The sequence below is a fragment of the Tenebrio molitor genome, chromosome 2 (assembly GCF_963966145.1).
Source record: "Tenebrio molitor chromosome 2, icTenMoli1.1, whole genome shotgun sequence".
Taxonomy (NCBI): Eukaryota; Metazoa; Arthropoda; class Insecta; order Coleoptera; family Tenebrionidae; genus Tenebrio; species Tenebrio molitor.
In genome coordinates, this window is record NC_091047.1 from 14,599,607 (window position 1) to 14,626,978 (window position 27,372).

General features: G+C 33.0%; 1 protein-coding gene and 1 long non-coding RNA gene across 3 annotated transcripts in view; one reads left to right on the top strand and one right to left on the bottom strand.

The window, feature by feature from the left end:
- The window catches only part of LOC138123559 (zwei Ig domain protein zig-8-like), a 234,504-nt gene extending 207,768 nt beyond the window's left edge, over positions 1 to 26,736 (top strand). Inside the window, exons 4-6 of one of the 2 annotated variants that reach the window (XM_069038312.1) lie at positions 12,446 to 12,636; positions 12,812 to 12,938; positions 26,355 to 26,736. In XM_069038312.1, coding sequence (XP_068894413.1) covers positions 12,446 to 12,636; positions 12,812 to 12,938; positions 26,355 to 26,470 — 434 coding nt within the window. In that variant the 3' untranslated portion in view covers positions 26,471 to 26,736. The remainder of the gene's footprint in view (positions 1 to 12,445; positions 12,637 to 12,811; positions 12,939 to 26,354) is intronic. The other variant, XM_069038313.1, reaches the window with a different exon arrangement.
- Positions 1,412 to 2,672, bottom strand: LOC138123562 (uncharacterized). Its single transcript, XR_011156854.1, has 2 exons — positions 1,654 to 2,672; positions 1,412 to 1,595 (listed from the first exon to the last, which is right to left on the bottom strand). It is a non-coding gene; the product is annotated as an uncharacterized lncRNA (long non-coding RNA).
- Positions 26,737 to 27,372: the final 636 nt, after the last annotated feature.

The following is a 27,372-nucleotide window of genomic DNA, read 5'->3' on the forward strand; positions in this document are numbered from 1 at the left end:
CCGTTCAATATTGAAATTATTAATCCTGTTGTGATAAGAGAACTCGTTTGAAACTTGGTGTATTGGTTTATTTTAAAATTTTAATCAAACTCCGCCTAAGTATCATTAAGTACTCGTAGGCTGTAATCTGTACCAAGAGTGGCGAGAAAAGTTAAATTGGAGATTTCCATTAATATATATTTTTTCAAGGTAAAGGATTTTCTCGATGTTTACTTAACCAGCAGAGCGGTGAATTTCTATCCCACGAAATCTTGCATTTTGACATCATCGTTTAAAAAAGTAATTGCCTTTTTCTAATATCCTCAGAAATTAAATTGCTTCATCTAAAAACAATTTTTCTCGTAATTAATATTTATGATGCTGTGATATTAAATAAATTGGCCGTATACATATTTTCCAATCAATTTTTTGCTTTTATTCGATACACATTAAATTAGCTTTTTTGTTAGAAATTTTCTTCGAGAGTGCTTAATTGTGAATGAATTTAAATAAACATATAAGATAACCATAAGTAATTTAGGTACTCGTCTATGTGTTTAATAGTAGGATTACGGATATTTAAAAAGTACTGATATATTATTTAAGCCTTCTTGTCCATCTAAATGGACATTTTAACAAGAAATTGGAGCCTTCTATCGCTGAATTAACAGTTGCTAGTAAACATGTGCGAGAATGCCAAAGCTTCGTCGCTGCCATCAACATGCAAACTATCAACAGATAAGTGAGTTTCAGCGGGGTCGGATTACTGGTATGAAGGAAGTTGGTTTTCAATAAGACAAATTTCCGAACGCACCGACCGTGGTGCAGCAACAGTGTTAAGATATTGATCCAGATGATTTCAAGAAGCGGTTCAAAAGCGTCGCTGTGGATTTGGATTTTCTCGACCGACCGTTATTACAAATAACATAAATTCACACCCTTTACTTTAATCAAAACCCTTATGAATATTTACATATGTAGTGGGAAATATACGCCGAAAAGATCTCTTCCTTTATTATTAAATTTCGTTCATTACTTAACTTTTGCTTTGGATCAGAACAGATTCCTGCTTAAAGTACAGACACAGCTCAATAAGTTAAAATTTAAATATCAATATGAAAACTCAAATTCTTTTAAACTGATGTCACATTAATGTAATACATTAAAAATGTAACATAAATGTAATATAAATTTGGAATAATTATATCAAACGACGCGCAAAAATTTTCTGAAATGGAGATAATAAAATTGTAAATCGTAAACATATGACTTCCTTTTATTTTATTATATTTTTCTAACACTAATATCTTATACTGTTTCCATGGTGCATTTGAGCTCACACCTTATGTTTCCCATAAAATACGCTTTTCTCTATAAGACACGTCGTCAATAGCAACGTATCTTATAGAGTCATAAAATACGCTCACTCATATTATTCAAGTAACATTTTATTCATCATTTTTACAGTAATTATCACAAAAGTGAAAAGTACAATTATTGAATTGGAACTGCCACATTAGCTTCGTGCTCTTGTTCCTAACATCTTCTTCTTCAACTTCTGCTGTTTCATCCAATGCAAGTGCCCGGCCATCGAAAACTGGCAATCTTTATATTTTCTTCAAATGATTCTTGCCGTAGTGTGAATTAACTTTTAATGAAGTTCTACACACTTACCCCATATCAAGAAAAGCGTATGCACTTTTAGACTTCATTGGTAACAAGTTGCCCCTTTTTTCTCATTTCTTCTGGAACGTTTTGGCACATTTCAACGATGAAAATTGTTCTTTTCCAAATTTGTTGATATTATTACCATAGTACCATTGCCATCTAGAACACAAAGCCTTAAGGCAGCAATTGTTTTTGATCGTGACGTCACAGTAAAGGCTTCATCGAAAAACGCATTAAACCTCCAGAATTTAATAAAAACAGTAAAATTTTTGGTTAGAACGCTTTTTTTTAGTAGAACGATGTGTTTAGGCTTTACAATTACTGCCTCGTGGAGTTAAATGCCATTAATGACGCGAAAATTGTCATTTACAAGTGAGGTTAAGTTTGTGTATTTATTGTTTTTTCGTAATTTTTACTTTGTGAATCATTTAAATAACACCAAATCACAACAAATGCTTCATACATCTTAATTATATGTGTAGCAAATATAGTTTCAACTAAATTGCCCTTACAACGACTTGTAATCACGAAAATGTTGATAGGGTATAAAAATACTTCCCAGGTTTCAACGTCTCTTGCGACGTTCGATGAACAGTAAATACCCTGGTATCAACTGAAACTATTATATACACTTGCCACCAAGCTTTTGCTTATCTCACAATTTTCCATAAGAATGATTAAAACACCGTATTTGATACTTTCTGAAAATGTAAACAAATGTCAAATTTTGACGTTTGGCCTTCCTCGTGACGTCACACGCTGTCTGGCTTAAGGCCTGGAGTTCGAGATGGCAATGATAGTACCCACGGCAACCTCCGCATTTTGTGAATTGTGACGCGCCTCGAATAATTTCTGAATTTATTAAAATTTCTGATAAGATGTTAGTGTTAGAAAAAATCTTGAAGACCACGCGTGTTTTATAGTTTAAAAATCTCGATCTATTAAATCCTCGCTCCCTGCGGTCGCTCTGATTTAAACTACGATCTCGATTTTTAAATCGTCTATAAAACCCTTGTTGTCTTAATAGCTATAATACCCACATTGTCATTTTTTTAATGTATATCCAATAACAACAATAAAATGTATTTATTTTATTATTGGTTAAGAGGCAAATAGACTAATTTGAACAATACATTTTTTAAATTAATCTTAATGCTAATATATTTTTTTTTAATGTAAACATCATTTATTAAAATTTAACATAAAATAACAATAATGCTAATTGGATTTTAGCAATGATTTTAAGGGAAACAAAGTGTGGATTTGTAACGGCAGTGTATTTTTTTATAAAATGCCTCCTACTCAAAGTTATTTTGCAAGTAAAAAAATTAGGAATGTAATATTTTATATAAATAGGGCAACATTTTTATAAAGCAAATTACTTGTTATTTTTTTACTTCTGAGTATTACTTTGATTTACAAGATCACAAGAAGTGTGTTGCCAGTTAGGATTTTAAAAAGGGAGTTGCTAAGGATACTATGGCAATAGCGCTTTGATTGTCTTTAACATTATCTGGTTCTCCCTCTGCATGACATTCATTACTTTTAAGCATTTTAGAATAAATAATTATATTCGGCAAAGAAACTTAATTTTTATTAAAATTTTATTACTCATCATGTTCAAAATTTCTAATACTGTCCTGAATATATAAATATGGCGATATTGTTATATTTCTGATCAACATCAACTTGTTTACTTAAAACTGTAATAACAAAACTTAATAAATTTTGCAGTTACTTTATTATACAACATAAACGTATTGTATTTGTATTTACATTAACCACCGCAATAACCCTAGTTAATATTATATACCTTAATAAAGCATAATTATTAATTTTCAAATGTAAACTCATTTTGTTAAAGTTGTAGGTCTGTATAGGGAAATCGTGGCGTCTCTCAGGATCTGAACGGAGCGACAAACGGCTTTATTTAGAAACTTGTGCCGTAAAACAAATTGTATAAATACATAAAAACATCCTTTAACAAAATAAGCGAAAACTCGGCAGTTTTCGATGGTCCGTTTATCCTTTCCTATTGGTATGCAATAAGTCTTCCCCTCTCCCTGTGTTTGTTTTCTTCTTTGTCCTATGTCTTCTGCGTCTTTTTCGTCCCTTTCAAGCCATTATGGGGACCGAGTGAACGATCCATATTCCTGTGCTCTAATATCTTAATCTATAACGGCCGTCAAATCCGGCGAAGGATATATCCGGATTACGTGCGATATACTACCCCTGTCACAGGACTCGTAGAAAACCCGAATACTATTACAGCTGCGGTCATTAATACTTTTTATATTAAGGACTAAAGCGTTAGCACAAGTGCCCGAATTTATCCAACGGATAATTCTGATTTAGAAATACCCGTCTCCGATTAATTTGCAATAAAACTCACATAACAAAGTACAGAGGACGGTAATAACCTTTTAAATATTTTCGTCAAATACATCGATAGCTAATTATTATTAATTAAAATTAATTTTAATTAATTAATTGTAATTGACGTTATTGCTATAAGAGTTATCTGTTCGCAATATTTAACATAATTATTTGTACTTATCAGCTATTGAGACTTTGTCACATGTAAAATAACAGTGTTTTTTAATGTCCTTTGACAAATTGACAAATGATAGTACACATTACACTTTATCTTGCACAGAAAAAATGTCAAAGAAATTCCAAAGGTAGGGCATAATAAAAGTTATTATTAAAGAACCCTCTGCGCGCTGTTAAATCAATTTTTTAAGATGAAAATAAACTACATTTTTGTTTCATAATATTTTAATGAATCCGCAGCGTTTCCATAAAGAAAACGTCGTGCTCACACATTTTAAAGTTACAATTTGGTTTATTCAGAGAATTTTGTCAGCCAAACCGGAATTGTTCAAAGATTCAAAGGAAAGTTAAAATATTTAAATGGCATGACACAAAAAGTGCCATACAGAACCTTTAAATTCTTTGAATATTTAATACATTTGAACCTGTTCCCTTCCAAATACGTTGTTATAATACCGCTTAAACCACAAACCAGATTTCATTATTTATATATAAATACCTCTTTACTTCGGTGAAAATTACACCAAATTCACGTGAATGTTGCTGTGATGTTTAAGTCTGTGCGAATAAAAGTCAAGTTTCCTCAAATGTGATCTGCAAATTCATAGTATTTTGTCACAAAAAATCTTGTGTACCTGTTTGGAATTTAATATTAAAAATAAGTCTTAGTTACTACATCGAATTGTAGGGATATTTTTGTTTAACCAACATTAGTCAACGGGTGGTGAAATAGTAGCAAAATGAGTAAAAATAAATACATTTAAAAAATTTGCAGGTCAATGCGTTACTAAATAATAATCATAAAGAATAAAACTCAAACAGTCAAATTTTAATATAAATCTTATGAAATTAATCATATTACAAACAGAATATGCAACAACTATAAACCAGTTCTGCAAACCTAGGAGCGATGATGAACTACTTACAGATGGTCATTATTTAGGAAAGGAACACATTAAAGATTCAGAAATGTCAGCGAAGAAAACTCGCACGTACATATCTTTACTATATTGAATAACAAGTTAACATTGTGTAAGGAACATCGTATGTAAATCAAGTCTTACCCTTCCAAGTAAAACCAGTCACCTAAATAAATAAATATACTACTGACGCTTTAACTAGAATTTAATTAATTATGCGTTTTTAAGTATTTCGTGTCCTCTTTTTAATCCCACTTAATTACTATAAAATGAAACAGTCTATAGAAGGTACATCGAACACTTCATTGTTTTCCTTACAGCAAATGTACTTTATTACTACGCTAAAACTAACGCGCGTTTCGACAGCAAACCTGTCATAATCAATTTGACAGAAAGAATTGCGCAGGTATGTGCGACCGTTACACCAAGAATTATTCGAGATTGATATGGAGATGTTAAAATAAACTGTTTTATGAAAGGTCCAGAGAGTATACGTTTTCATCATTTGTTAAGGTGATCACATTTATTTATACACTGACCGGCAAAAAAAGTGGGACATTAAAAAAATTCATTTATATTTAAGTATGTACGTTATTTTTTTTATCCCAAAAGTTTATTTTTGTTTTATTTCCTATTCTCCACAATTTTCTTTTGATTTACTGGGTTTTACCTTTCAATTGTTGAGTTTTTCTTAAATCTATTAAAATCTCAGATGGCGTTTATTTTCTTTCGTCCTAAAAAGCATTTCTGACATTGTTGTCATGGAATTTTCACAAATTTGTTATTCAAGTTGTCATTTTGTCATTGAAATGCCATTATCGCAAGAAAATTCTGCAAGAGCTATAGCTCTAGTCCACGTGGGCTTCAGCATTCGCGAAGCTGCGAATTCTCTTGGTTTTGCACGACCCAGTGTCCATAGAGCCGTACTTCGTTTTCGTCAGACTGGAGGGTACACCAGAAGACCTGGATCAGGACGTAGAAGAAGTACAAGCGCTCGTGATAATCGATACATTACGATGCTTAGTTTGAGAAATCGGCATATGACGGCAGTTAAGATAAGAAATCAACTGGAACGGGTACGAGAGGTCAACGTGAATGAAAGGACTGTAAGAAGAAGACTTGGCGAAGCAAATTTAGGGGCCTATCGACCAGCAACTGGACCAGAACTTCTCAGAGGTCATCGGGTTTCCAGATTACTTTTTGCACAGGAACACTTAAATTGGAATTTAGAGCAATGGAAGTCGGTACTCTTTAGCGATGAGTCGAGATTTGCTCTCCGATCTCCAGATGGACGGGCGAGAGTTTGGAGAAGACCAGGAGAACGCACCTTGCAATTTTTCTGAAAGGCTCAGTTTTAATGGAAGATCAATTATGGTATGGGGAGGTTTTTCTTGGGTAGCCCGTACACAGTTGGTTTTTATTGAAAGAGGCACATTAACAGCCCATAGGTATATAGAGGGTTTTGCCCAGTTAGCAGGCGATGGTTTCATTTTCATGCACGACAATGTTCGCCCACATACTGCTCGAATTGTAACAGATTATCTTCATGATGTAGGAATTGATACAATGAACTGGCCAGCACGTAGTCCCGACTTAAACCCCATTGAGCATCTATGGGACGTTGTCGGTAAACAGGTTAGAGCGCGGCGTGGTGAGCTGGTGTCTCTTCAAGAGCTTCGAAGAATCGTGCAAGGAGAATGGGATAATACGCCTCAAGAAAAAATTCAGCACTTAATCGAGTCAATGCCACGAAGGCTAGAAGCTGTAATAAGGGCAAGAGGCGGGAATACCAAATATTGAAATAAGTAGAGGCGTTCATGTTCCTTGTTTATTTATTTTTTATAATTGTATTTTTCTTTTCTGTTGTTAATGTGTTAATTGAAGCCTTTCAAATGACATCTTTGTTAGGTGGTATATTTTTAAGAACAGAATACAAGTAATGACATCATTTTTACTTAATTTTGTAATCATGATTTTAGTATAATATTATTTTTCTTGGTGTCCCACTTTTTTTGCCGGTCAGTGTATTTTATTGTTTAAATATCGATTGTTTTTATTTATTTATCATTCTTATTCATTTAATAAAATTGTATCTAACTCAGATGGCTTTTTTTGTTCGAAAATTACTTTAAACACGAGAGTGAAACAAATCTTTAGCACGACCATGAAACCACATTCAAACGAACGTACTCGTAACTCCAGAACGAACTCATGAAATCGAACAATCAAGCCACTACGATAGAGAATTGAAAGACCTTTCAAATGATATGTTACGTGACCACCTTTGCTGTTTGAAATTCCAAAGTTGACAGCGCCATCTTTGAAGATGCAGGCTGCAGTTTGTCAAAAAGTAATAACCTTGATAACAATTCAGTTAGTTTTTGTTCGATGTTTCTATCTTAACTAGTTCAAAAGTTAAGAGGGCAAGGGGATTATTTGCAATTAAAGATATCGCTTATGTCAAACCTTGGTTATGATTATAATTCAGTTCATTAAAATTTACAATTTTTCTTTAGTAATTTTTTTCTTCAGACATAGTCTGCTGACGAACAGTTATAATACAAACTTTTATAAAGTTTTCAATAAAATGTCTATTACTGTCTCAGACTGAGGTTTTGTTTCCTTGAAGTTTTATACCCAGAAAATTTCACTGTAAAATAAAGAAACTAATTAAATGAGGTCTAAACAAACAGTTGTATATTAAATTTTCAGTCAACGGGGTGAGTTGATTCATATAACGAGTGTCCGCGAGAGAAATTCGGATATATTTATTTCTGGTGTCTTTAAATTTAACTTGAATTTGAAATTTTAGGTTGTGTCAACTTAGTGGAGTTGCCCCAGTCGTGCCCAGCCATCTTCACTTAAAAATTTTTAATGACGGATTATAAAGGAAGACAACTTTTTATTACATCTTTGCAAAAAAATGATAAGTTACAAATGAAAGTCTTTGAAATATTTTACTTTGATGTTTAAAATTGAATATTTTTAACGATTGGAAAAATCAGTCTCGCCAGATTTAAGACCAGAACATTTTGAGAATGTTCGAAATTCAGGTTAAGAATCGGCTGTACTATTGTAAACACCACCATGTAAAAATTTTGAAAATTTAATTTTATTAAAATTAGAATATTTATTAATTAATTTTTACCTAATAATTTTCAAATCCTAACAAGAATATTATTAATTTTTTGTTATTGTCTCATTTAGGCTTTGAATTCTTTATTCAAACGATAAGTGTTGAATTTTATAAACTTCAAAGTCAAATATCTCACAAACTTTCCTTTGTAACTTATTACTTTTTTCACACAGGCATCCTAAAAAAGATATCCTCTTTCATAAGTAGTCATTAAAAATATAAGGTGTCATTTACATTTTTGAAGTGGGAGGGACTGGAAGAGGAGTTATAACGTGATATCTATACTAAATTACGTCCCCCAAAGCGCCGACTTGAATCCTTAAATTTCAAATTTGCTGTATTTAGGATACCAGGAATAAACGCATCCGAACTTTTCGCACGGGTAGTCAATATAAATAATTCTTTTATTGCTGCGATCAAAGCGAGATTTTTTTTTGTAACAAAGATTTAATAGCATATTTTTTAATTAAGTAGTTAAAACTAGGTTTCTTTTTATTAATATCCCCGCTTTCTAAAGAAACAGTACAGAAGCGACAAGACGTCCATGGATGCAGCAAATTATAAGAAAAACCTTTAGCCTTTTAAATTATTGTTTTCTTAATAACATGATCTTGGTAAAACTTATCTGAAATACTTGGAGATCTTTTGTAAATTTTGTTCACATTTTCATGGAAAATTAAATGCAAACTATTAGACAGATTAGATAGAAGAGGTTTTTAAAAAAAACTAGATTGGACTGCACGAAACGTTTCTTCAAAAGAACTAACTAGGCAAGACCAACGAACTGTAAACTGGTCGCTTAGTAATTTCTGTTGCAATAATACTTACAATTTAGTTTTCAATTATCAAATTAACTTTTTAAGGTTTATTATTATTTTTCTGTATGTGGACATTAGATTGTAAATATTATTGAAGGCAAATATTGAACGTTCAAAAACAATTTGTGGCTAAACAGACCCTGGTTTTCTCTCTTTTTTACAAAGGCAGGTCGTGTTTTTAGTTGTTATGACATTACCTCCATACATTCAGATACATAACCTCACTTTAATTATTGTAATATAAATAGTTATTTAGTATACAGGGTATTTCACGAGTGATAATGAGCCCGACGGAATTAAAAATGCAACCCACAATACATTTTCAAAAAAAGCCGGGTATTTTAATTTCAGTAGCCAGCTTTTTTCGGAAATGTAGTGTGGGTTGCATTTTCAATTCCGTCGGGCTCATTATCACTCGTAAAATACCCTGTATAATATAAGTGGGATATTAACACACGTATTGCGAGAATCGCCCCACGAGGAATGTAGTATCCGACGAATATCGTACAAAGTGTTATCTATCACTTTGATAGAATAATAAATTAATCAAGGTGCCAATAGGATCTAAATTTTTTCAAGATGGTAGCAACGCGTTGTGGTCTATACTCGCGTCTTAGTTATCGAATAACAACAAATAACAACAGGAATTTTAAAATTTTCCAAGATGAAACTATTGTTTTCTGCTGTAATTTGCTTGTTGTTTGTTGCCTTGGATTTGCACCAAGAAAACCAAGAAAAATTCCGTCAGTTATTTCTAAAAAGAATAGTTTTTTGAAAAGAAATAATTCGGACTGATAAGTGCTGAATAAATGATACATCTATGCTGCTGCATCATATATTACTAGAACAAACACCAGGCCACTTCACCACAGGTTTCCTTGAACGCTGTTTATTTTTACTTTTGAATTTATACCGTTGCAAATTTCCACATACAACTCTGAATCCCACGCTTTTAATGAATTGTTTTTTAGAATTTACTGTAAATCAAATTTAACGAATAAAGAAATTGTTTGCGTGACCACAATTGAAATGAAAATCATTTAGCAGTTGAAGGGAAGTGTGAAATCGATTTTCGTTTAAAGTTTTAATCCAACGCAAAAGAAATACCAATACATTTTGGTAACTCGAATAAATCGTCCACGGAAACAAGGCGGGTATGCCCTCTCATCTTTATATAATCCCACATATATTGTGAAATTGGCTTCGGACCAGCAGCCTTCGAAGTAAACTCTCCTCTCCAGGGGTAACTGGTCCGATCATAAATTACATCTATCGGTTCAGAATGAGAAATGTCCCGAATGTGGATTCTGAACAAATCCGCACATGATATTTCCCACCTTAGATTTATCCCTGATCTTCCTGAGCCAAACACGCTGGCTTTCAATCTTCCATTGTCTGTTTGCGTAACGCAGTAAAGGCCTTTCATGTGCGCGGTTTGCCTAAAACAATGAATATTACTCTTTGTTAAACTACATTGGGCACTAAATAACACGTTAGCATTGTACGTTTGTCTAGCCCACTGTCGGCCTTAAATTGTACTTTTTTAAGTTTTATGCGACCACTGTTGCAGATGGTGGAGTAGTTTTATGCTTGCACACATTCGTATAAAAAATATTAAATTAAGGTTTCTCTACGGACGTTGGAATTTCGTCTAAAAATAAATTTTCTTTATGAAAAACATAACAAACATCGGACCTGTACGACTGATAAAATACCGGGATATCAAAAATTATCTTGGTCAAAGATGGTCATGGATTGGAAAACGTCCATCTCAACTTATTTCGTGTGACAAGTTCTTCGGTACGAACAACTGACCTACGCTGCACCTTTTCTATGAGTCACAGAGCCAGTTTCGCGAAACACACCAACACAATTTGTAAGGCATGCTCGGCATTAGTGCAAAGTGTGGGAAAAAATTAATAAATAAAACTGTTTGACAGATTTTAACGTTCAAAAAATGATTGACACAAATGCTTCGACAATTATTTGAAAATCCATCATCACCTTTGATCAAGATAATTTTTGATATGCCGGTAGGTATATAAAAACAGATTCAAAAATTAAATAATTCAATTAGATCGTTATACTTCTCACATTCAATACAAGAACAGCTTGAGAAATTTGCGGTCTGTTCGTGTTCCAGTTTTGAAAAATTCGATGTAATTCAAGCTTTATTGTCATTTTTTTTTGACACTATTCTAGCTGACAGTTTAAAATTTTATTTTATACTCCTATTTTCCTCTTCCAAATGCCCTCTTGTTTTGATAAAGATAGATTTTGATTGGAACTTTGCATTAAATAAATATTCACTACGTGCTTACTTACAATCATTCCCTACAACCCACAATACTTAATGACAACGTCAATCAATTCAAAGTAAGTTTAGAATCAGGTAAGGGTTATTTCACATTAAAAGTCGAGACAATGACTTTGATGTCCCACTTTTTTTGCCCGCAATAGTACAATAGTTATTGACAATAAAGTACGATAGGGGTATTTTACAGCGCGAAAACTAGGTTTCAGGCATGAGGTGAAGCCGAGCGCCTGATTAGTTGAACCGCAGTAAAATACCTACCGTACACCGTACGACATTTGTATCAGACTTTTCGGCTGACCAAATACTTTTTTGACATACAGAGCTGCCAGCCCGATAGGTTGTATTTTCCCTATTGTGATTATGATTATTTATTAGTCAATAAAAATTTAAAAAACATTTATCGGAAAAATAATAAATGTAAAATAATTTACTTTATATTTTTACATAATGTTAAACAAGATTAATGGTCGGCCCGTTGATGAGTTCTCTGCACATTTTCAAGTTCAAGACTAACGCCGACAATACTGTCTGTACGCTTTTTGTAGAAGGATAATTGTCATGTTTCCGCTGGTCTGAAGATTATTTTCTGAAGTCTATTAGTAAATTCACGTCTCATTAATGATTACAGTTATCTCGAGATGTCGGTTTGGTCTTTTGGAAGTAGCTGTTCTTTACAATTTGAAATCCAGCGTGTTTTTAATTCAGCCAGCAAATGCGAAATCTATATTCATTCAAACGAAATGACTTCAATCTCAGCTGTAACACAAACTTTTAGTCTTCGATCATTTGTGCCACGTTTAACAAACAAATTCGGTCATAAAATATCTGAAAATAACATCATATTTAATCGTTTGCGCTCTAACACCAGTCTTGAACGAGGTTTATTTTCAATACGGTGAAATATAGAGAGGAATAACTGCCGAAATGAATTATTTTTTGATTTGAAATTGCAATTAGATTCTAATAGGTGGGACCTTAAATATATAATAATAAACTTCAGTTATAGTTGTAGTGTAGAAAAGAATCTTAACTAAATGTTTCAAACTTCTTTCAGAAGCAAAAGCTCGGATTCTGGAAGCGAGCGACCTGCACGTAAAAGCAGGAAGCTCGGTGACACTCACCTGCGTCATCAATCAAGGACCACACGATTTGGGCACCGTTTTTTGGTACAAGGGCACCGAGATCGTCCAAACGCTGCAACCCCATGTTAATGATGCCGACTCTGTCACGAGGGTCACGGTGCAGGTGAGTGTAATAAGCCTACGCCTGAGTCTCCAAACACCCTACTTAGTGACGATGGTATCGAGAGGCTGCATCATCATCCCAATTATGTAACGATGTTGCCTCCATAATCGTAGAATTTAAATTCTTGTCACGTAAATTCAATAGTCCTATCTACAACCTACGACATGTGTTACAGAACCAATGGACGGATGGTTTAACGTCACGATTGCACATCACAAGTGCACATCTCTCTGATTCGGGGAACTATTCATGCGTTCCCACAATCGCAGCCCCTACAAGTGTTAACGTACACGTCATTAATGGTAAGCGCTCATGGAAAGCTTTTAAAGTGTTTTACAAATGGGACGGCAATGCCAGCGCTTAACTCATCAATTTTGAACCAACCAACAAACCGTTGAATATATATAAAATGTTTAAGCTCTTCACTATTGCATATCTACTACGTAATATAATAATAAACCCCAATTGGAATTTTTAAATGTCTAATACTCACATCCTCCAAAATAAATGTAAAACACTTGTATTCTTATGATGAATTGCTGGGAGTTGTTAAAATATCTTCATTTTAAAACAAATTTTATAACTGAGACTTGAATCAAAAAGTACGCCTACCTATTTACCATTCTAACATTTTTTAATAATTTTTCCGTTGACCGCTTGTTAATTTCAATATTAATGAATTCTTTTGTCTAAATTATAGTGTATTAATGGACCTCATTAATACACTATTTTTCATTAATCAACGATTTTTGCGATTTTGACGTTATGATTAAATTTTGATGTATAAACAACCTCGAACATGCATTGTTTGCACTTACCAACACTGCAGCAGGTAGTGCAGCAGGGTTTTCTATATTTTATAGCTCCATAACTCAACAATTACAAGTTCACTTTTTCAAAAGCCGACATTTTTGGTTATAATTCGCATGTCATATTTTTCAAAGGTAACTAGGTTTCCGTAGCAATCGTGATTGTTACGTGAAATTGAATGTGAATGGAGTTGACGTCTTCTGATACTCCTTGTGGAAAAGTGAATAGAGAGTGTTGAAAAATTTAAAAATGGCCTACCCTGAGGACAAAAAAAGAATGAAGGTATTTATAAGGTGTCATCTTTATGGAAAAAGATGAAATTGGTTTTGATTTGGCTTTAATTTCAAAATTTGTCACCAAAAAAAAAAAAAGTTTGCTGTCAACGAAAAAATTTTGTAATCAACTCTTTTGTTAATGGGCGATTAATAATCTCAACTATTAAAGCCACTCACTCGCTACACTCGTTCGTGCTTTAAACAGTTTCGATTATTAATCGCCTTCATTAACAAACTAGTTTATTAAATAACTATTATGAATCTATAGCAATTATATTTCATTGTTAAACGTTCAGAAAATTTACAATTAATAAATTAGTATGTAATAATAAAATAACATGATCAACTGAACAATGAACAAAATGTTAACCTTGTTATAATATTTTATTAAATATTTACTCGTTATGTCAGTTAATTTCATCAGCATAAAGCGGGTAAATGTTAAGCTGATCCTAGTATTAAGTTGGGCAATTTGATTTACAGTAGGGTTTATGGTCCTTTATATCCACACGATGTTATGAGACCCATTATTGATCTAATAAAGTCATAATACAGTAAGTGTCTTTCGACCCTTTAATTTTTTTTTCTCTTATTCACATATACGTTCGCAATCCAAATGGTTTCACTGTTTCAGAATTGTTTCCCCATTATTGAACAACAGTATGATTCACAAAAAAAAGAGATAAGACGCGGCTATGTTCTGAAAACGTGCGCCATAGCTTCAATCATACAATGAGGGACATGGAATCCTGGGCAGTCTGTTATTGTCATTTCAAAAAGTGTCAATGTAAATGCACCTTTACCGTCATTATGATTGATGTTTTCAAAAAAACTGTCAACTTGGTTTAGTATTGCCGTTATAACTTTTTATCTGCTCCGCCCACTAAAATTGACCAATCAGAATCAAAGCCAGATTTAATCTGTACAACTTTTCATCACATTTGCCACGTAAAAAAGTTAAGGTTAGAATTTTGCTGTCAAGTCCACAATTATTGTTTTAGGTTCTAAAAAATAAAATGTCATTAAGACAATTCGAATGTCAGAAATTTTTACTGTGTAAATCAGATCGTCTTAACAACCTATTTGATTTGTAAATAAGAAAATGAAATGGGCGGGGCAGATAAAATGTTACGTTGTCCTTAGTAGTTATGAGTAGCTAAGGTATGGTTTAGAAATTTTGACAACTGAATCACACATCTACCCAGTTTTCCGTGTCCCCAATAGTACTCCGTGAAGAAGGTTTTTTCCAAACTCCAACAAACAAAATTATGTATGGTAAATCCAGTCATGGTTTTCTTCGTTTCCATTTCGAAAACAGGATTCTGTCATGAATACTTTTTAAAATAATGTTTTAAATAACATTGACGCAAATGGCAAAACTGACAACTGCCAGTTTATTTATTTATTCTGCACGTTTTGAGAAATTTTGTTTTCGTGTTCTTTTCCCAAGGTACTGTCGCGAGCAAAAAATTCTGGTCGTCAATGTCATTTCAAAATTTGGTTAGATGTCAACAAAGTGTCAAAAAAAATGAGAAAAAAATTACAATTAATGTCATACAACATGATCATAGGTTATGAATTATGATATTTGGGACCGTTTTACAATGGAGCATTTTCCATTGCGTCAAAGCATCAATTTGACGACCAATTTTTTTTGCTCGCGACAGTACATAACGTGAAAAGTGGTATATAACTAAATACAGGGTGTCCCAAAATTGGCGTACAAACTACTTACTACCTTATCGAGAATGTTTAAATGTACATGAAAAAAATATGAAAAAATATATACCAATGTCTTTCAAGAAAATTATTTATCCAATTTAAAATCTAAAATTCCTGTACTAAAGAGAGTTCCAAAAGCAGCTCGTCCTTTAGTTTCCAATGAACTGACAAATGTTATTAATGATGTTGTAGAAAAAAATACTGATGTAACATGGTACAAACTATTTTTGTTTACTTATGCTGTTTTGCAACTACCACAAAAGATAAATAAATCAAAAAACCTAACAACCTTCGTAAAAGAAAACCTTAACGCCTGGAAGATTATCAAACAAGCAGATTTTAATGAGATATACAACCACATTATGGAAAATTTTGTCGACAAAAAACAGAGAAAAATTACCAAAAAGTTTAAAGAAAATGACAGTCAACTATGTCAAAAGGCTCAAACAAAATTATCAGATGGGGATATACGTGGTGCTTTAAATATGTTGACTTCACAAGATATGATTGCTGCAAGAAATGAAGCCACGATACAAGCATTACAGAAGAAACACCCACCACCAAGAAAATATAACTCAACAACAGTTTTTCAACAAAAATCGGATAATAATATGTCTTCTGTAACTAGTCTAGAAGTAACAAAAGCTATAGCATCGTTCCCAAATGGTTCTGCTGGTGGATTAGATGCCATCCGACCTCAACATCTTAAAGATTTAACATCTGATGTATTAGGCCAGAATAAAGTGAATTTAACTACATCCTTAACGAATTTAGGAACGTTATTATTGAATGGTAAAGTACCTTCATCAATATGTCCAATATTATATGGTGCAAATCTTTGTGCCTTAAAAAAGAAAGATGGTGGTATACGACCAATCGCTGTAGGTTTTACCATTAGAAGATTAATATCCAAAATTGTTTGTCGAAGGATAGCTGATAAGCTAGGACCAAAGTTTAGACCTCATCAGCTTGGATTTGGAACAAAAGGAGGAATAGAAGCCGCTATACATTCTGCTAGACGATATTTACAATATCCTCATAGTCAACAAAAGTACTTTTAAAAATTGATTTCTTGAATGCCTTCAATATGCTAGACAGAGAAACAATTTTGAAGAAAGTTAATGAAGAAATTCCAGAATTCTATAATTTTTTAAGTCAGTGTTATCAGAAACCTTCTAATCTCTACTATGGTTCTACAGTTATCCTTTCCCAACGAGGTGTCCAACAAGGTGATCCGTGAGGACCTCCTTTATTTTGTCTTGGTATTCAATCTATGATAAATTCCCTCTGTTCTGAGGTATATGGATGATGGTACATTAATTTCTGATCAAGAAAATGTATTTCAAGATTTGGAATCCATTATAAGTAGATCAAAAGACATAGGTTTAGAGCTTAATTTCTCAAAATGTGAACTAGCAGTGACATCTAATGATACAGAAGAGAGAAATAAAATATTGGAACAATTCAACTTCATTGCACCTGGAATTAAGCTTTTAAAACAAGAGAATACATATATACTAGGTTGTCCTTTATATGACACAGGGCTATCAAAAGCATTAGAGAAACGGACTTCTGAATTAGATAACATGACCACTCGCATGTGTCATTTACCATCACATATGGCTTTTTATCTAATGCAAAGAGCATTTTCTATACCCAAAATGAATCACCTACTTAGATGTACACCTTGCTGGCGTTCCAAACTGGAACTAAAACAATATGACAATGTCCTACGGCAATCTATTTCAAACATTTGTAACGTGAATTTGGAAAATGATAACAGTTGGATTCAAGCTACTTTACCGATAAAGCTAGGAGGACTTGGTCTTAGAGATGTAAACAAACTATGTTATCCGGCATTTCTTGGATCTTGGAACTCTTCTAATCAATTATCGTCACTTATACTTCCAAATTCAATTTCGCAACTAAATGATTCAGCTAATGAAGAAGCAATTTTAAATTGGAGTTTAATTACTAACATGAAACCTTTGGAAATTCCAACGGCTTATGATCAGAAAATTTGGGATGAAAAAATTCACAATATTTGTCATAAAATATTATTAGATAGAATGTCTACAAACAAAGACCAAGCCCGATTATTAGCTCTTCAAGAAAAAGAATCTGGAGCTTGGCTACATGCACTCCCTTCTACAAATTTAGGTACTCTTTTAGATATTCAGTGTTTCAGAATTTCAATTTGTTTAGGACTTGGTATTCCTATGTGTGTTCCCCACCCATGTATATGCGGCGAAATTGTCGATAAATTGGGTCATCATGGTCTATCATGCTACAGACGTGCTGGAAAAAGAGCACGTCATGAAATGATCAATGACCTTGTTAAACGAGCACTAACATCTGCTGAAATTCCGTCGATACGAAAACCAAATGGATATTATCGAAAAGTCAACAAAAGACCAGACGGTATAACTTTAATTCCCTGGTTATGTGGCAAACCTCTTTTATGGGATGTAACATGCACGGATACATTGGCTAAATCATATATTGAATTATCTTCAAAAAAAGCTGGAGAAGCTGCTCACCTACGAGAAAATACAAAAAAGTCGAAATACGTAACTGTGGAGACTTATAATAATTACCATTTCGTACCTATTGCTATTGAGACTTTGGGTCCTTGGGGTGATGACGCAAGAAAAATAATTAATGAGATTGGTCAGAAAATACAGAAGATTACAAATGAATCAAGATCAACTTCTTATTTGAGCCAAAGAATAAGCATTGCAGTACAACGGGGTAATGCAGCGTCAGTCCTTGGAACAATAGAAGATTCAAGCAATGACAAATTAGAAGAAATATTTTATATTTTATAAAATTTTACATAATTGTGTAATTTAAATGTTTGTTAATTAATTAGCACAAATATAATTTCAAGATTATTTATTATGGAAAAAATGTTTCCGACAAAAAAATCAATTATTATTATTATTAACGGTAGTACAATGTAAACAAAGATATATTCGTACGTCATTACCTTGCAATGTTACCGTAGTGGATTTAAAATAATATTTTCGATTTCCAAAGCTTCTAAATTCTCTCTTGTGCAGAATTAAATATTGGTAGTGAATGATCTTGTGCTTTGTGATAATATGTACGATTAGACGTAGCTGTCATGACAATTTCATACATATATTTCAAAATAATCGACCTGTTAAGTGCCACTTTCAAAGACCCCTAACTCAGCAAATAAGTCCAATAGAATTTTTTTAACATTTTTCTGTCGTTTACGGTAATCTCTTCTACACCGTGGTGCACCGTTAGTACGCCATTTTTGGGACACCCTGTATATAAATTTTTAAATTAATTTACAATTAATTAATGTTTTTCAAATAAACGAACACGAAAAACGTTGTGTGCACTTTAGCCAAAAAGTGCCTTTTGTCCACGCCTGTTTTCAAGTCTCGACTAGAAAACCCAGACTCGGACGAAAAAGATGCACATTTTGGGTCTGATACACAAATAACTATTTCCATAGCTGCCCTTTATTTTTCTTATTGTTGGTCATCTCATATTGTATCGTGTGTTTTTTTAAATGTCACCTCAAAGTAGTCGTTGAAGAGTCTATTGTGAACGCACCACGAATCTTGTGCATTATTTGTGTTTTTGCTCTGCAGACTGACGAGTGGTGCGTTCACAGTTCACTCTTCAACGCCAACTTTGAGGTGAAAAAAAAAAACACCCGATACAACTCGTGTAAAACCGAAGGCTATTACTAAAGAACAACCAAATTCTTCCAATACGCCTATATACAAAGTGTCTGTAAAAGAACGTAAAGTCCTCGTCAAAAAATAGTCAATTTTGACTTAAATTGTAAATCATTTTTTGTAATATTTTTTGTAAATTGTATTTTTTGTATATATAAAAAAGTGCACTTTTTGGCCGAAGTGCACACAACGTTTTGCGTGCTCGTTTAAATAGGCAAAAATTTTGAAAAACTTGAATGATATTTTCTATTTGCTAAAATAAAATGGAAACATTAAAGCAAACAGAGTATGATCTTCAGGATTGTTGACAACTTATAAAAATTGAAAAGAATAACTTAAAAAAAAATTGAATTTTTATAAGTTATCTTCAGCAGTCCTGGAAATCATACTCTGTTTGCTTTAATATGTTTTATTAATATGTTTTTGTAATATCTGTTAAAGGTGGATATCCGGACTGTTTGTCACCATGTAAACAACCTCATAACGGCCGGAGTCCGTTAAGGGTGTCCGTTGTGAGCGGGAGCGGCCGTTATGAATGACCAAATAACTATAGCAACGTAGATCTAAACTTTATTTTTCAACTTTTTTACAATTGGTACAATAATTAATGTTTAATGTTATGGGACACACCTTGAATTAATCGAAATCCGTAAGTCACTAGCAGATGTAGACGAGATCGAAGATGATGCTTCAGAATTTTAACACCGACACAAGCGCGATTTTGCAGGGAATAACGATTACCTCACTTGCTCTGCGGCCATCCGGACATCGGGAATATCTTGATCGCCGGGAATATCTTGATCGCGATTTTTTATTGATTTCCGGAAAGTGTTGAACAAATCTGACAAACAGCAGCAAATGGAGACAAGATCGAAGATGATGCTTCACTAACACAAGCGCGATTTTGCAGGCAATAACGGTGACCTCACTTCAGGACATCGGGAATATCTTGATTGCGGTTTTTTATTGATTTCATTCACTTATTTTCAACGGAAAGTTAAGCATTGAACAAATCTGACAAACAACATTGAAACAATTTTTTTTCACAAACAACGGTCGACATGACGACGTCCTCCTCACACTTATTAATCATTCGGTTTTTTCGATGGCGTTGAAAAAAATGTATTTCAAAAAGATAATTGTGAACGAATCGTAGAGATATTACAAAAACTATTGTACAATACACGTCCGTTAGGGCCTTTACAGCCTCGCCAGTATTATTCGACTCACTCTGCGAGCTCGTCTCACAAAATTTCTGGCTCGGCAGTAAAGGCTATCCTAACGGACTTCTACTGTAAAATACTATTACAATAGGAGAGAAAATCGTCTTGTAACTACCATAAATAATTCCATAAATAAGTAGGAGTTGTTAATTTACCCGATGTTTGTCCTTCCTTGAGTCGGCACTGCAGAACAAAGGGGCAATAAAATTAGAGGGTATAATGGAATTATATACGTTTTTTAGAGACAATTTGTACTATATTAATACAGGGTATCTTATAAATGATTTCAAATCAAAAACTACGTGAAATCAAACATTACTTTGATCTAGATTTCTAGAACGACATCACTTCTTGAGTTTACACTTTCTTCGTATTTTTTAGAAAACAAATTGCTGTATGTCAATTTACAATAATTGTATTTAAACTTGGAGTAAAATTGTTTTAATGTAGCCCAGGGGTTTTTACTTCATGGCTCGTGGGCCACTCGTGACTCGTGACCGCCAGGAGTCATTCTGGCTCTAACTACGAAACGAGGAAACCATAGGTAAATACACGCTAAGCATAGACATAAAAATACAAAATTTCAATTTAGTTATTTTTAGGATCCACAGGATATTTAACGCGAATCCGGAACTTCATAATTGTTGAAAATTTATAATATAGCCATTTTGCTTGTGATCAATAGCGTTTTGTTGATTAATGGCGTTTTGTTAAACAATACCTGTGTAGTTGCTGCTTTTTTCACGATCATACCATAACGAGTGTTTTTTTTTTTAATTTGCCGTCGAAGTTGGCGTTGAAAGCCGTTCATAAACCTACGGTTATCTAAAGTGAAGATGCTTCGTGAATGTTTCATTATAAAAAAAACTTCAAATTCTACGAAATATCTTTAAAAATACTAAATCTGATTTCTAGACATCGGAAGTTCTTAAAGTTATTTAGCTTCTACAACAATAATAACATAGTTGTTATACCCTTAACCAAAATATGGCATTAAATCAATATTATGGAAACCCCCCCAATTTCTCTAATAGAATAAATCTGAAAAATCACTCTGCGTTCCATCTGTAAATAAAACAAAAATATCGTAATTTACTCGAAAGATTTTATTAATAGATCCTCCCGAGTTTTGCTGAATCTGCTTTTGAACTTGTTTAATTGCGCCTCAGGGATTGAGCACATTAGCTAATTCGTAAGATACGTTTCAAACGCTTATATTAAATTATTTATATGCAGCGTTTAGTGAATGGATAGTGAAATAAAAAACCATCCATCTAATTCATGAAGTAAATGGGGTTTTTATTTTAATTTTTTTGGAAAAATAGGTGTAGTTAATTAAAAATAAAATGTGTATAAAATAAAAAACCAGTAACAAGACGAACAAAATTCAGATTAATCTACATATTTTGACTTTCAAATAGATAGGTACTGATAATTATCACCAAGGCGTTATCACTTATAATCTCATAAGAGCATTAATTCTTTCCGGAATCTTTTTTCAGTGCGTCAAGCTCGAGCAAATTAATAGGACTTTGGGGAACGCACTGAAAAAAAAATCCGGTTATGAATTAATGCTCGAATGCAGATTCGGTAAGAAAATCGTAACGACACAAACCCTAAAAAGAACTAATCCATTTCGATACGTCCATACCATGGAGGTAGGTACTATTACCCTACCTACAAATGGTTGTAGAACATAGTGGAACGTATGAGGGATGATTCTGAATCACGTGTTGTTGTTAATTCTAATACTACTTCTACTAGTTTCCATGGATTTCAATCCATATGTTTTTGAGATTGATATAGTCGAATTTTTACCCTTTTGAGGTGACGTCACGATTTCCTTCCTCGCTTTGTCTTTATTGAAACGACAGAGACAGAAAAAAAACAAAAAAAAAGGCACGTTTATTTATTGATGGTAACTTTGAGGTTATTTTATGCTTCTGTCCATTTGACAATTTTTAATTTCTTTCACTTATTACATTGATTACAAACATAACCTTTCGAAGCAATTGTCAACAAATTTGACACATTTATAGTTATTTATGATCCATTCAAATTTGTTTCTGATCCTAGCTCAAACATACATAAAGTTACTAGATAATGACGTCGTCGCAAAAGGGTAAAAATTGGACTATACAGGGTGTTTTCGAAGTTGAGGGGTTCCTTGTAACGCGAGATACTATACATTATTCTTAAGAATTTTAGCCTAAATCTTCTTAGTAAAATGTTTGTATTAACGGAGATATATGATTGAATATTTTTATTGTTTTCTAAAATTTTGAGTCCGATTCTGTCTATTTCTCCGCTCTACTAGATTAATAACTGACGTGGCCCAGGATGGTGTCTTTCTGGAAATCGCTCTGCGTACTCTCTGGACGCCGCAGCTGCATTCTGATAACGTGATAACATTGCCCATACATTAGCAACATATCTGTGAGCTCATTATTTTCATTATAAAACAATTCCGACTAATTAGATGACAACTCTGACAGTATTTTTGATTAACGTCCATGCTCATTTGATTTTTTTTTGTCAATTCTAATTTCTAACAAATCAGCGCAAATTTGAGCAGGACCGGTTTCAAAAATTTCAAAAAAATTAACTCATTGTATCTTCATTGCGGTACACATTTTACTAAGGTGACTTTGGCTAAAACTCTTTAGAACAACGCATACTATCACAGGTTAAAAGGAACACCTCAACTTCGAAAACACCCTGTATGTGGAAATCTAACCTGTGTTTTGCGCTGTGATTATTGGAGCGTGGAGTTCAAGTAACGACATACGATTTCGGATTCATGGATAACTCGATTACAAATTAATTCGATCGCTCTTTAATTTCCAGACGGAATGTTTATTACAATAATTATTGTTATGTATTTAATTTTAAGTGATTTGTTTTATCTTTTTTATCTGTATGTTCGATTGTGTCATTTAATAAAATTTGGGATCTTGGACAGCAAAACATTTTTTCCACTAATTTTTGATTGGTCATTAATGAGTGTCGTATGATTTTCACGAAATAATATATTATATCAGAGTAGAAGCGTCTCACTTTGTGCTAAGCCCAGAGATTGAAGACCGAAACGCAGTTGAGGTCGACAACTGGGCGAAGCACCACAAAAAGAGCTTCTACTCTGAATGTGTACTATTTTTTATCTTCAAGCGGATCACAAAAAAAAAATCGAACATGAACTCAATTATTTATTTTTCTTTTCCTGCAGTTACAATCTTCAAATTTTAAGGCACTAGTAATTTCTACTTCCCTTGTTATTGATAATTGAAGTTTCGATAATATTAGTAACAGTCTACAATGCTATCTATTCTATCCGATGTACTTTTTGCAAATTTCCACGTTAAACTTCCCAAAATGGTGAATGATCGCAATTCATTTGCAAATTGGTGATGATTTCATTGCATCGAAAGCGGCCACACAGTGACAAGTAAGACAGAGCTAACCTACAATAGTGACCGGTTTCTTACCTGTAAAGTAAGTACCTGTGGTGTAATTTATGATTTTAGTCAATATTTCTATTAAGGGTAAAAATACTATATCCGTAAATAATTCTCCGTAATTGACTTTTGGGGATGAAATCAAAAGGATGGAAATTACCCCAACATCCTTGTATTTTCAGCGCCTATGAATAGGGAAAATTTGTCCGAATTTGTTCATTTCATTAGCAACCGTTGTTACATCAACTCCGCAATAAAGTCGTAAGTGCAAGCACATTGCTTTGTAAATGTTTCTATGGAAATGATCGAAAGGAGTAATATCACGTTTGTGACTGCCGGGCACCTTTTACCCTCGATTATTGTTGTTGCTAAACAACCAGAGTAATCAGTTAACCACCTTTAACTCAGCAGCAGCGTACCTACTAATAGCAATTTTGACCAAATTTTCAATCATTTGTTTCTCGAAAACTAAAAAACTTCTACTTATAAATTTTTTTTTTATCTATGACATCTTTTCATCAACACCGATTACCGGTTTTTTTCCAAACATTTTTCAGAATCACCCAGTATTGTCAAGAAATATCATCGTTTAAGACCTAATATTAACAATACTTTGTTCAAATTTTAATGGTCCGGATAGGGACACACTATGTACATAAAAGAATATTTTACCATAATTTGAACTAAAATTCCTTAAGGTCAATTTACTAGTATTAGAAACAAATTGCTTCATTATAGAAAAAATGCTAAATTGTGACGCAATGCTATTTGTCAATGATTATTTATAACACATCTGTATTCTGCTTATCAGGAAGTTCGCACTAGATGGGAAAAGTTTTTACTCGTTGATTTAGTACAAGTTTCACTACGGCTTGTCAAAAAACTAAAAACATGAATGATACAAAAGGCATAAAATCTTGTTAGAACCAACTTTTCGTATATCTTCTGATTTACAACAAACGTCATTCTGGGATTTAATATCGAATTTTAGGTCCTACGTTGGAAGTCACATCATTACTTTTGTAAGTCATATTTTCAGTCAATTTCATGAATAAAAAACTTCCTGTATGGACTATTGGATTGATTTATTATAATTAAATTACAATAATTTTAAATTAAATTATAATAATTTTATTATAATTAATTGCATTGGGCCAGCCACTCAACCATACTAATCATTGGCCAAGAAACGCGAAAGCGCCCTATAGGTATTCCATTAGGAGTGAAAGGACATAGAGAGAAAGATATTATAATTAACTCAATTAATATGTCAACATAATTTTGTAAACACCAGTAAAAGCAACTGAAAAAATGTTGATAATGAATGGCATTCGATGTTTTTTTGGAGGACTGAATTTTTTGAATATGTACTCAGAAACTCAGTACCTACCTAATCGTTTCTAGAAAACTACTCCATCTTAATAATTTTTTAAATTCAACTTTATGTGACACTGTTGCTGGTCAAGTCGAATCTTCAAAAAGTTAAAAAATTATAAATTGAGAATGCGTCCTCTACACAAGAGCATTAAATGATGTAAATAATTCAAATTTACTACAACTTGAAAACGTGGATTAACGATAGCAACTTCTACAAAATTTAATTACTTACACTATCAAAATATAAAATATAAGTACATACTTTTTTATTCAGAGAAACAAAAATTTCTAGAATCCGTAATTATGTAGATTAACTTAAATAAAAACTTTAATTTTTAAAATTCACGAATATGTCAAATATTCAGTTAGGAGAATATTCTCGCAAAAAAAACTCTCTCCTGCAGATGGTAGTTTAAATTCAAGCTATTTGGTCAGCAAAAAGACGCAGAAACTGACGTCCTGTTGGCAAGAACGAATGAGTTTTTTTAATCCAATTGATTTATTTTCGCAGCCGACAAGAACGTATTGCCGAAAAATAAAATGTTAAAAATATCGACCGGAAATAAGAGGATGAATGATCCGGCGCTAATACCGTGTACCTATCTACAGTGAAATGCAAAAGGTGAAAAAGAAAATGTTCGCGCTTTCAACGTCAGGTTTGGTTGGTGAAGTACCCAACCCCCGAAATGAGCATTTCACGAAGAAATACATTTTGTATTTTGATGCGTTATTTAAAACCCATATATACAGGAAATTAAATTTAGATGTCATTTCGATGTACATACGTCGTAATACAAATTTATACGTTCGAAAAACTGATTTTTTTATTTCCTAACCTAGTTGCGAGAAGCATTCCGTATTTCACCTACAAAACAATCGAAAGAGAAATTTAATCTAATTTACTTCAAAGTGGCAGTCAGTCAAAGTTGCGATATCTGCCTGCGCCTTCGATGTAATAGACGTCGCGATGCTTTACAAATAGTAAATGTGTTAGGCGTCGGGACGACGAGACGAAGAATGGGATAATGAAGCGTATTTGGCGAGTGAATTGCGCGTAATTGCCGCTCTATTTGTAGTAAATGCATATGTTTGTTTGTATGGCAAGCGAACCAACGCTGATTTCTTGTGACATTTCAGGAGAGCACCCAGCGGCCATGCAACACGGAAACAAGAACACGGCGCCGTTGTCTTTGTCGCTGCACTGCACCCTTGTATATAGTATCTCTGTCTTCATAATAAAACACATCAGATGAAACCTCTTGTAAATACGACTTTCATTTATCACCCCGCAAGTCCAACAATCCTACCGTCATCACTTCCACTGTACTAAAATCCGAGCTCCATATGTCATATTCCACCCGGTCATGTATAAAAACATATCTTTACTTTGGAAATTAACAAGAGTATGAGCCACAGACCACATTGTCACATTCCTACAAGAAACACCTTTTTCTTCCTGTTTAATGTTTGTAAATTTCGTTAATCAATCATGATGTAGATATTATTTATAGTAACTCGACTTTTTGTATAAATAAAATATTAAATGATTCCGAATTTTATTCATTACCTTTTCCACAATTCATATTCGATCCAAAACATAGACGCACTAAAAAATGCGATCCTGAAGACATACATCGGTTACTTTCGTCAATTATTTTGCAGTATGTTGGAGACAGACGTACTTTACGTTTTAATGCTAAAATCCCAATTTTAGTACGAGTAAAAATGTAACTTTGGCGATATTGTACCATATTAATAAGCATTAAAAAATTCTAATGCTGCTTCAACAAGAATAATTTTAATTGAAACTGTGATACATTTTCCAGTAAAATCATGACAACCGTGAGTAACACAATGTTACAAATGACACCGTACAATCAACAAATTGTCGAGCTCAAAAAGTGTAATTCTTCATATCAAATTTCTTTAGAAATGATTTTATTCAAACGATTTTTTGATATTTAACCACAATAAGATACCACGTGAGTTTTCTCAATAGACAGATCAATTGATGTTTCATCGATGTATCGATATTTTATCTACTTTCGCTATAACATTGTTTCTTTCAATTTCCGAAGAGATATAGGCTTTTAGATATTATAAAATGTTTTTGTGTAAACAAGTTTGTGTTCAAATTTGACACAATTATAACTAA